At 44.5% G+C, this 12,411-nt stretch overlaps 1 protein-coding gene across 1 annotated transcript; it reads right to left on the reverse strand.

Annotated features, from left to right (window-relative positions):
* Positions 1 to 503: 503 nt before the first annotated feature.
* On the reverse strand, positions 504 to 11,029 carry LOC140207673 (uncharacterized). Its single transcript, XM_072276234.1, has 2 exons — positions 11,003 to 11,029; positions 504 to 2,572 (listed from the first exon to the last, which is right to left on the reverse strand). The coding sequence occupies exon 2, from the start codon at positions 2,413 to 2,415 to the stop codon at positions 1,378 to 1,380; it is 1,038 nt and encodes a 345-aa protein (XP_072132335.1). The 5' UTR covers positions 2,416 to 2,572; positions 11,003 to 11,029; the 3' UTR covers positions 504 to 1,377.
* Between the last annotated feature and the right edge of the window lie 1,382 nt (positions 11,030 to 12,411).

Raw genomic sequence — 12,411 nt, forward strand, 5'->3', positions numbered from 1 at the left:
TCCCCCTTCCGTGGGGAATGAGAATCAATTACATTCTCAAAATCTGACCACTCCCTTCCTTCATCCTTCAAAAACGACTGACCCGCTTTCTAAAATCTGCGCCCCAAGCTGCGGGCAATGCTACTGGTGTCCCTTCAAACCCTTCCTCCATGACAGTGTGCACGCCCCATAGACCCGCCTCACCTACGTCACTGATACACGGCTGCAGTCCCAATTCCTTGACGTCAGCGCCCGTCTGTACCAGCACAAAGGCTGAGTCCCACATTTTACCAATATTTCTGCTTACAATCTCAACCTTACCGATAGTCTGACCATAGTCAAACATCGAATTAACACATCGTCCGGAGTACGTATGTCCACCCCCTTAGTACACAGGCATGATTAACTGGGACATCATCGATCTCACACCAAAGTTCAATCTTATCCGAGTCCATCTCCCCTAATTTAAACCCGGTGACTTACTCTGTATCTGACAGAATTCAAATCCTGGACGAGCCCCCACAATGTAACGTCTTTCATCCCACCGGAACATACTTTATATCAATTCGTAATGATGGGTTAGTAGAAACAACTAAAAGAAAAGGCGCCACATAAGTAACTTATCAGTCTTGTGCACATAATATTTTCATACGTTGGAGCTCACGCCTCCAATTCCATCCACAATGTCCTTCCAAGACTCCGGCCACCATCCGAACCCCCAAGGTCTGGTATCTGCCGCCCTGGAACCGCTGTCCGTTCCCCACACATCCGTCCTCTCTGCTTGCCTCCTGAAAATGCCCCCGATCCTCAGCTCAGCACACACATGCAAGATAGCATAACATGACTTCCATTGGCTGGCAAATGAATACAATTTCCATTATCACTAATTATAACCCAAACATGCTGTTACAGAGAACCCCTTACTCAGCAGTAAACAGTACGGGAAGCCGTTTTAGTATAACACTTCAGAGAAGCCATTTTGTAATTAGCAATTAACAGTTAACAGTCCAACTAATATTACTAAGAACACTACACAGAATATTAAATTCCAGTCCCAGTAAAGGTGAATGTGCAGCAGAAGAAACTCCTCCCATGCCCAGTGACCAGGGTGCAGAACTGGGTGTGGTGAGCAGCAGCAATAATTGCAGAGTTCAGCACCGACAGTCACTCTCGAAATTGCATCAGCAACAGTGATAGACAAATATCCAGCATACAGCTTATTGAAACTTTCTCCCAAGTGTGAACCCGGTAATATGTCACAAGGTTAGATTACTAAGTGAATCTCTTCCCACATTTACAGCACTTGACCGGCCTCTCCCCAGTGTGAACTGAATGATGCACATACAGTTGAGGTGACTGAGAGAATCTCTTCCCAAAGTCTGAGCAGGTGAACAGCCTCTACCCAGTGTGAACTGACTGGTGTGCCAATAGTTCGGATGACTGAATGAATCCTCTCCCACATTCTGAGCGGGTGAACGGCCTCTCCCCAGTGTGAACTGACTGGTGTCTCAGTAGGTGAGATGCCCGAGTGAATCCCTTCCCACAGTCTGAGCAGGTGAATGGCCTCTCTCCAGTGTGAACTCGCTGGTGTCTCTGTAGGTTGGATGAATGTGTGAATGCCTTCCCACAGTCTGAGCAAGTGAATAGCCTCTCCCCAGTGTGAACTGACTGGTGTGTCAGTAAGTGAGATGCCCGAGCGAATCCCTTTCCACAGTCTGAGCAGGTGAAAGGCCTGTCTCCAGTGTGAACTCGCTGGTGCACCATTAGGTTGGATGACCGAGTGAATCTCTTCCCACAGACTGAGCAGGTAAACAGCCTCTCCCCAGTGTGAACTCGCTGGTGCGCCATTAGGTTGGATGAATGACTGAATCTTTTCCCACAGTCTGAGCAGGTGAATGGCCTCTCCCCAGTATGAACTCGCTGGTGCACCAGCAGATCAGATGACTGAGTGCATCCTTTCCCACATTCTGAGCAGGTGAATGGCCTCTCCCCAGTGTGAACTGACTGGTGTGCCAGTAGGTGAGATGACTGAGTGAATCCCTTCCCACAGTCTGAGCAGGTGAATGGCCTCTCCCCAGTATGAACTCGCTGGTGTACCAGCAGATCAGATGACTGAGTGCATCCTTTCCCACATTCTGAGCAGGTGAATGGCCACTCCCCAGTGTGAACTGACTGGTGTGCCAATAGGGTGGATGACTTAGTGAATCTCTTTCCACAGTCTTTGCAGGTGAATGACTTCTCCCCAGTGTGAACTCGTTGGTGACTCTGTAGGTTGGATGACTGAGTGAATCCCTCCCCACAGACTAAGCAGGTGAACGTCCTCTCTCCAGCGTGAACTCTCTGATGCACCTTCAGTTTAGATGAGCAAGTGAATCTCTTCCCACAGTCCAAGCAAGAGAACGTCCACTCCCCGGTGTGAACTGACTGGTGAGCCATTAGGTCAGATGATCGAGTGAATCCCTCCCCACAGACTGAGCAGGAAAGATGATCGAGTGAATCCCTTGCTCCACTTCTTAAATATCGAGACAGAGACAGCAAAATTGGCGTGCCGTGTTCGAGATTCCCAAAGACAAATTCCCTGTCCTTTTTAAACCTGAAAAAAAATTTACAAAATCCATCAATGGGTGAAGGATAACATTTCAGATAAGATCACTTTATTTGCCAAAGTGTGACATCGCACTATTAATGTGAAGTTCAACCCAAGTTGGAGAGAGAAATCATCTTCTAGCTGGTCACAGTGCTGGCGACTGGAATGACCATCAAATTCTCTGATGCTCTTCCTGTCTCTATAAGAATGGGGCATTTCTGCCAACTCCAATCTGTGACCTGGTTCGGTTTGACTCTCTCCATTGGTGTTATTCCCTGTTCTGCCTGAGCGGCATTGCCTGGCCTCACAGTAACTGAAGCACTCTCACACAAATAGCCTTTGTTAATGTGCAGCTCAGATTTTCTTTATGTACTGTTAACTGAAAGTGCCACAGTTTTAATGCCATGTAAATATCTCCTACTCAGATGTATGGTTGGTCTGCACAGCTGTTAAAAGGAATTCGAGTGAATATTAGTATTACTGAAGGTTCTTGTCACAGTCATAGAAAAGTACAACACAGAAACAGGCCCTTTGGCCCATATAGTTGGTGTTGAACTATTTAAACTTTCCACTCCCATACCCCTACAATCCCAGTACCTATACAAACTTCATAAATGTTGAAATTGAGCTCACATACACCAGTTGTGCTGGATGCTCATTCCACACCTAGATGACCCTCTGTGTGAGGAAGTTTCCCCTCATGTTCCCCTTAACATTTCACCTTTCACCCTTAACCCATGGCCTCTGGTTGTAGTCCCACCCAATCCCAGCTTGCATTTACCCTATCTATAACCCTCATAATTTTGGTACACCTCCATCAAATCTCCCCTTAATCTTCTACATTCCAAGGAATAAAGCCCTGGCCTGTTCAATCTCTCCTCATAACCTAAATCCTCCAGACCTGGCAACATCCTTGCAAATTTTCTCTGAGCTCTTTCAACTTCTTTAACATCTTTCCTGTAAGTAGGTCACCAAAACTGCACACAATACTCCAGATTAGGCCTCACCAATGTCTTGTACAAAGTCAACATAACATCCACCTCCTGTACTCAGTACTTTGATTTATGAAGACCAATGTGCCAAAATCTTTCCTTCTGTCCCTATCGAACTGTGACACCACTTCCACTAAAATATACACCTGTATTCCCAGATCCCTTTCTTCAACAACACTCCTCCATGCCCTACCAGCCACTGAGAAAGATCTACATTTGTAGGTCCTACCAAAGTTCAACACCTCACATTTGTCTGCATTAAATTCTATTTTCCAATTCTCAGGCCATTTTTCCAGCTGCTCCAGTTTGCACTGCAAGCCATGATAGTCCTCGCACAGTCTGCTAAACCCCCAGTCTCGGTTTCATCCACAAATTTGCTGCTCCAGCTAACCATGTTATCATAGAACATTAGAGCAACAGGCCTTTTGGCCCTTCTTGGCTGTGCTGAACCATTTTCTGCCTCGTCCCACTGACCTGCACCTGGACCATATCCCTCCATACACCTCTCATCCATGTATCTGTCCAATTTATTCTTAAATGTTAAAAAAGAACCCGCTTTTACCACCTCGTCTGGCAGCTCATTCCATACTCCCACCACTCTCTGTGTGAAGAAGCCCCCCTAATGTTCCCTTTAAACTTTTCCCCCCTCACCTTTAACCCATGTCCTCTTTTTTTTTTCTCCCCTAGCCTCAGTGGAAAATGCCTGATTGCATTCACTCTATCTATATCAATCATAATTGTACATACCTCTATCATGTCTCCCCTCATCCTTCTACGCTTCAGGGAATAAAGTCCCAACCTATTCAACCTTTCTCTGTAACTCAGTTTCTCAAGTCCCGGCAACATCCTTGTAAACCTTCTCTGCACTCTTTCAACCTTATTAATATCCTTTCTGTAATTAGGTGACCAAAACTGTACACAATACTCCAAATTCAGCCTCGTCAATGCCTTATACAACCTCACCATAACATTCCAACTCTTATACTCAATACTTTGATTTATAAAGGCCAATGTACCAAAAGCTCTCTTTATGACCCTATCTACCTGTGATGACACTTATAGGGAATTTTGTATCTGTATTCACAGATCACTCTGTTCTACTGCACTCCTTAGTGCCTTACCATTTACCTTGTATGTTCTACCTTGGTTTGTCCTTCCAAAATGCAATACCTCACACTTGTCTGTATTAAACTCCATCTGCCACTTTTCAGCCCATTTTTCCAGCTGGTCCAAATCCCTCTGCAAGCTTTGAAAACCTTCCTCACTGCAGATTACTGATATAGATGACAAACAATAACAGACCCAGCACTGATCTCTATGGCACACCACCAGTCACAGGTTGCAGTCAGAGAGACAAACATCTGCTACCACACTCTGGCTTCAGTGCGTCATCCAATTTAATGTCTAATCTTAAGTGCTGAGTGACTGAAACTTCTTGACCAATCACCCATACGAGACCTAGTCAAGTGCTTTGCAAAAGTCCATGTAGACTACATCCACTGCTTTGCCTTCATCCACTTTCCTTATAACTTCCTCGAGAAAATCTGTAAGATTGGCTAGACGTGACCTGCCATGCACAAAGCCATGCTGCCTATACTTAATCAGTCCACATCTATCCAAATACTTACACATCTGGTTCCTGCACGTGTTGCAATAACTTTCCCCCTACTGATGTCAAGCTCACCAACATAAGATTTCCTCATTTATTTTTAGAGACTTTCTTGAACAGCAGAACAACATTGGCTGTCCTCCAATCCTCCAGTCCATCACCTGTCACGAAGGGTGAATTATATATCTGTGCTTGGGCCTCGACAATTTCTGCACCTGTCTTCTGCAGGGTCCCAGGGAAAAACTTGTCAAGCCCTGGGGATTTATCGACGCTAATTTGCCATAAGACAGCAAACACCTCAATTTCTGTAATCTGTACAGGGTCCATGAAGTTGATGCTGCTTTGCCTCACTTCCATAGACTCTGTGTCCATCTCCTGAGTAAATACGGATGCAAAAAAATCTCCCACATCTAATTTGTCTCCTCATATGGATTATCATTTTGATCTTGCTGAAGATTATTTTTTTCCCTTGCAATCTTTTTGCTCTTAACATATCTGCAGAATCCATGAAGATTCTCCTTCACCTTGTCTGCTGGGGCAACCTTATGCCTTCTTTTATTTCTTTCATAAGTGTTCACTTGAATTTCATGTACTTCATAAGTACCCCATTTGTTCCGATCTGTCTGTACCTGGTATGCACCAGCTTTTTATTGATCTGGGAGATGAAAGCCAAAGGGGTGATAGAGCTGCATGGTGGGAGGTGGGATGTGGCGGGGGTGTTAAACTAAATTTGAAGGTGGAATGGGAGTCTGAATAACAGAGCAGAGAGTGGAGGGGTTTTGGAGACAGATGTTGTTCAGATCTCAGACAAAGTCAGAAATGAAAAAGTTGAGCATGGTGCAGTGAATATGCTGAACCCTGTATATTTCAATACCAGGAGAATCGTAGGAAAGGCAGATTTGTTCAGGGCATGGATCAACACCTGGAATTATGACACTCGGATCTGGCAACTGTGGACTGGGACAGGCTGCTTTATGGTAAATGGGAGGCCTTTAAAGCAAAATTTTGAAAAATTTTGGATATGTGCTTGTCAGAATAAAAGTTAAAGATAGAAACTGTAGGAAGTATACACAATTATGAGGGTTTAGATAGGGTAAATGCAAGCAGGATTTTTCCACTGAGGTTGGGTGCGATGACAACCAGAGGTCATGGGCAAATGGGGAAGGTGAAAATTTAAGAGGAACATGTAGAAAAAACTCTTCACTGAAATGGTTGTGACAGTGTGGAATGAGATGCCAGCACAAGTGGCTCGTGCCAGCTGAATTTGACTATTTAAGAGAAGTTTGGATGGGTACCTGGATGGTAGGGGTATGGAGGGCTGTGGTCCCAGTGTGGGACGTTGCATCAGAGAGTTTAAATATTTTAGGCATTGTCTCGATGGGCTGAATGGCCTGTTTAACAGATCCTCTCCATGTCCCTATGACAGAGGAGCCGGCCAAACTTGATTGGAAGGGGAGACTGGTAGGATTAATGATGGAGCAGCAATTTCTGGAGATTCTGGGAGAATTTCAGGAGGTGAGTGATAGATACATTCCAAAGAAGTGGAAGCATTGGAAAGGCAGGAGGACACAACCGTGGCTGAAATGAGAAGCCAAAGCCAACATAAAAGTCAAAGAGATGGCAAATAATAGAACAAAAACTATTGGAAAGTTTTTAAAACTAACAGAAGACAACTACTAAAAAAATCAGATATGCTCAGGGCATTGAATTATGATTTGCAGTTATTAATGAGACTTGGTAGCATCCAACAGTCTGAGGCATTCAGAGGAACAAGATATCTGGGGCCTTAATATCTCTGGAAAACCAAGATTCTCTGAACCAGTTACCTTCAACTTTTAATTTGGCAGGCTCATACAAACTCTACACATCAAAATTCCACTTCTGAAGGATGCCCACTTACCAAGTACTCCTTTGCCAGAAAACAGCCTGTCCCAATCCACACTTGTCAGATCCTTTCTGATACCATCAAAATTGACCTTTCTCCAATTTAGAATCTCAACCCGTGGTCCAGGTCTCTCTTTTCCATATTTACTTGGAATCTCATGGCATTATGATCAGTCGATACAAGGTGTTCCCATACACTAATTTCCATCACTAGCCCTGGATCATTTCCCAATATCTTATTGCACACTTCTACATTGGGAATTCTACATGCTGATTAAGGACACATTTGAAAAACTCTACCCCAGCTAGACCTTTTACAGTATGGCAGACACAGTCAATATTTGGAAAGTTATAATCACTTACTACATCAACATTTGTTTCTTGGCATAGTCTGCAATCTCTCTACAAATCTGTTCCTCTAGATCCTTTCTGATACCATCAAAATTAATCTTTCTCCAATTTAGAATCACAACTCATGGTCCAAACCTCTCTTTTTCCATATATACTTTGAATCTCATAGCATTATGATCACTAATTTCTGTCACCAGCCCTGGATCATTCCCTGACAGCCTATTGCATACTTTGACGTCAGGAGTTCTATGTACTGATTAAGGGCACATTTGACAAACTCTACCCCATCTAGTCCTTTTTAAGTATGGGAGTCCCAGTCAATATATGGAAAGTTATAATCACTGACTGAATCAACCTTTGTTTCTTGGCATGGTCTGCGATCTCTCTACAAATTCGTTCCTCAAAATCCCTCAGACTGTTGGGTGCAACCAAGTCCCAGAAATGGCTATAATATCATGTTTCCATGCCCTGAGCTCATCTGGCTTTCCTATGATGCTTCCTGCATTGTGATATACACAGCTCAGCACATTCATCACACCATGCTCAACCTTTTGATTGATGACTTTGTCTGAGCAACATCTGTCTGGGTGTCAAGAAAGCAACCTCTCCCTCAATGTCACAAAAACAAAGGAACTGGTTGTGCACTACAGCAGGGGTCCCCAACCTTTTTTGCACCGCAGACCGGTGAAAAATTGAGAATATTCTTGCGGACCGGCCGACCTGGGGGGCGGGGGGTGGGCAGTGTTCAAGTAGGGTTAAACTCACCTCAACATGTCTTTTACAGTTAGGGTTACCGACTCTCTCACTCCCAAATAAGGGACAAAAGTAGCAGTCAAATATGGGTCACTTGTGTTTACCCCGAGAAAGACTACAATGACCATGAAGCCTTGCGCGGACACTGTGTGTGCATGTGCGTACGTGCCATTTTTTTTTACCACAAATCGGCTTTGGCTTAATCTTCCCGACTGCACTGTACATACATTATTTCTACCTTATATAGGCTGTGTATTTATCATATCATTCCTGCTTTTACTACGTTTTTATATGTTAGTGTTATTTTAGGTTTTATATGTTACTTGGTATGATTTGGTAGGTTATTTTTTGGGTCTGGGAATGCGCATAAATTTTTCCCATTAATGGTAATTGCTTCTTCGCTTCACGCCATTCCGGCATGAATGGTTTCATAGGAACACTCTACCTTAGCGGGGGAAATACGGGACAATCCATATGGGACAAACCAATTCAGCCCAATATACGAGATGTCCCAGCAAATAAGGGACAGTTAACAACCCAATGTTCAAGTTCAACAGTGCGTGACAGGGAATGAGGAAAGGTGCAGCTGACTCATATCGTTTCCTCCCGGCCCTGTAGCACATGCTTTGTGGCCCGGTGGTTGGGGACGGCTGTACAGCAGAAGGAATGGAGACAGGCTGATCACTATTGACATCAATGGATCTGGGGTTGAGAGAGTGAACAGCTTTAAATTACTCGGCATAAACATCACCGAGGATCTCATTTGGTCTGTACATACCGGCTGTGTGGTATGTGGCTGTGCACCCCATTCACCTCAGATGCTTGAGGAAGTCTAGTATCGGTCCCAATGCCTAAGAACTTTCTATAGGGGCACAATTGAGAGCATCCTGACTGGCTGCATCACTGCCTGGTATGGGATCTGTACTTCCTTCAATCGCAGGAGCCTGCAGAGAGTGGTGCGGATAGCCCAGCGCATCTGTAGATGTGAACTTCCCACTGTTCAGGACATTTACAAAGACAGGTGTGTAAAAAGGCCCGTAGGATCATTGGGGACCCGAATTACCCCAACCACAAACTGTTGCAGCTGCTACCATCCAGGAAATGTTACCACAGCATAAAAGCCAGGACCAACAGGCTCCTGGATAGCTACTTCCACCAGGACATCAGACTGATTAATTCATACTGATGCAGCTGTATTTCTATGTTATAATGACTGTCCTATGTACAAACTATTTATTATAAATTACTATAAATTACACATTGCACATTTAGATGGAGAAATAATATAAAGATTTCTACTCCTCATGTATATTAAGGATACAAGTTATTTCAATTCGCCCTCTCCACTATCTGTTCTGGTAGTCTGACTCTAATCCCCTCTGGAACTTTAATTCCACCTCCCCCCACCACACACTAGCACTAGCAAGACTTACCACTAGGATATTTGATCTCTGCTAGTTTTAATTCCTGAACTAACAAATCCTCTATCAACCCTTTGACATTGCTCTGCTTGGTAATCACCCCCACCCCACAACAGTTTCTACAGTGGTCTACCTGTTGTAGTGTGGAATGGCCGCATGAGTACTCTGCGATGGCTATTTAACCTCATTCCCCTTCCTGACTCTCACCCAGTTTCCTGTGTCCTGCACCTTGGGTGTAACTCACTGCTCTTCATGTCATATCTATCCCAGGTGATCTGGAATTCATCCATTTCCAGCTCCAACTCCCTAACGTGCAGGGTTACAAGCTGCAGCCGGATGCACATCTTGTACGTGAGGGTGTCAAGGACACTGGAAGTCTCCCCACCTTCCCACCAACGTCCCCTCATTTGTAATGATCGGTGTGCCAAAAAATCTTGTGCTGTGCAATTTTTACCCAGTAACAACAATATGTGCACACTGAATTTTAAATACAGAGTTATTTATTTTAACAGTTAGCAAATCACTGTTAATAAGACATCCTCTGGGTTTGATCAAGTTCATCTGCACTCTCACACAATCTATGTAGCAGGCCCGTAAAGGGTTATGAAGGATTTTCTCACTCCAGCTATTGCACATCGTCCATATCTGATTTGCTTGCTAAATGACACTTTAAAAAGTCAGATTTCCAAATATCACTCCACTTCCTCCCACTTGCAAATTCTCCAGCAACTTTTGCATCGTCACAACACACACAGGTAACACCAGTTTCTATATTGTACATAAATATTTCCCCTGAACCCTCCCCCAGGTGACTGACGGCCAATGCATATGAAATGAAGGGCAGTATTCTGTCTCATTGGAGTCTGGCACATTTGTGATTTGAAAGCTACTTGTTGCCCAGGACAAAGGTGTTTGATATCATTATTTTCACAGAGTGAATGGATCAAAACATGTCCTCACGGGTAAAAAGGTCCAGAACAAGAAGAGGTCGAACAAGCAACACACACAAAATGCTGGAGGAACTCAGCAGGCCGGGCAGCATTTATGGAAAGGAGTACTAATGCTGAGTTCTTCCAGCATTTTGTGTGTGTTGTCTGGATTTTCAATATCTGCAGATTATCCCTTGTTTGTGATTGGAGGCAGAACAAAGGTGATTTTCTTAACAGCTGATGTAAAAGATTTTGTCCCCTTTCTCCGAGTTCCTAATCCTTGCATTTAGATAGCTGGAGTTCAACTCTGTGTGAGAGATCCATCAGTTCCCATTCCCTCATCAGCCGGAATCTCCCCCGGGCGGATCGTGGTGCTGAGAGAGAGGGAAGAGAGCAGGACTATCCCGGGCTTGCGGGCCACGGTGTCCGGAGCTCACAGCAATTGTCCCGAATTCGGTGTTGAAAATTCCCACCCGCAGCCGGGGAATATCTCTTACCTGGAGCAGACTTCTCGAGGCCTTTGTGCACTGCGCGCATGCGCGATATTCGGGAACAGCCTATGCGTTCGATCGGTGCTTCAGCGACGGCGAATATTGTTCGCAGAGCCTTCTGGGTAAACACGCTTCCATTAAAGGTTTCTGCAAGCACCAGCTCTATGTCCAGACCTCTTTTTTTGTGCGTGGGAAAACTCAGTGCTGTTTTAACGCACAAAGCAGCTCCCATAAACAATACACTTAATATTAACAAACTTTCCACGTGTCTAATGCCAAAGTAGAACCTTCTTAGAAATGCAGATATAAAACAAAAGAAATTCTGCGGTTGCTGGAAATATAAACACATACACACAAAAATGCTGGAGGAACTCTGCAGTTCAGGCAGCAACTAAGCAGAAAAGTACACAGACTCGGCATGCTGAAGGGTCTCGGCTTAAACGTATTCCTCTCCACAGTTGCGGCCTGATCTGTTGATTTCCTCCAGTGTTTTGAAGAAATTAACCACTTTTTTTTCAATGAAACAGTTTCAATATGTTTCTGATCTTTTATTTGTGGCCACGTCCTGCTGGTCTGATTCCTCTTCCTCCTCCTCCTTGTAAAGTCTAGACCCCATCTCTTTCTGGAGCCCCAAAGCCCTGACTCAGGCTGGTAACTCTTTGGTTTCTGACTCTGCACCATCGAAGATTCACTGGCTCATCTGCTGTCAGACTTTAGAGGCGCATTGCAACAACCCAGCTGTCTATGGCACAGTCCTTTCAAATGATTGAAAATGACACAAAGCGTTGAAAAAAGCAGGGAAGAAGGAGCTTAACCACCATAGTCCAGAGCCCTGAAGAACGTTGAAACCACTGTGAGCTCATCGTGTTATTCAGCCTGGAGAGAAGCATGCAGGAAATCCATGCAGGTGTACAAAATGATGAGAGACATTGGTCGTGTGGATCGCCAGAGTCTTTTCCCAGGGCTGAAATGGCTAACACGGGGTGGGGTGGGGGGTTATGTTTAAGCTGCTTGGAAGTAGGTTCAGAGGAGATGTCAGAGCTAAGTTTTTTGAACAAAGTGTGGTGTGTGTGTGTGGAATGCACTGCCAGTGACGGTGGTAGAGTCTGATACAATAGGGTCTTTTAAGAGACTCTTAGATAGGTACGTGGAGATTAGGAAAATAGAGGGCTGTGCGGTAGGTAAATTCTACGCAGTTTCTGGAGTAAATTGCACGTCGTCACAACATTGTGGGCCAAAGGGTCTGTAATGTGCTGCATATTTCTATGATCCTCTGAAATTCAAGGGAAATCTCTTATCTCACGGAGTGATGACTAGTTGCAACCTGTCATCACAGGGAGAGTGAGAGGGGAACGGCAGGGATAGATTTTGATATACTGATATGGAACAGAAACATGGGCAGGGACCAGATGGGA

This window comes from Mobula birostris, chromosome 13 (genome assembly GCF_030028105.1).
Source record: "Mobula birostris isolate sMobBir1 chromosome 13, sMobBir1.hap1, whole genome shotgun sequence".
Classification (NCBI taxonomy): Eukaryota; Metazoa; Chordata; class Chondrichthyes; order Myliobatiformes; family Myliobatidae; genus Mobula; species Mobula birostris.

What these genes read in the sequence shown, in the direction of transcription:
- LOC140207673 (XM_072276234.1), bottom strand. Translation starts at nt 2,415, where the DNA reads ATGGCTCACCAGTCAGTTCACACCGGGGAGTGGACGTTCTCTTGCTTG.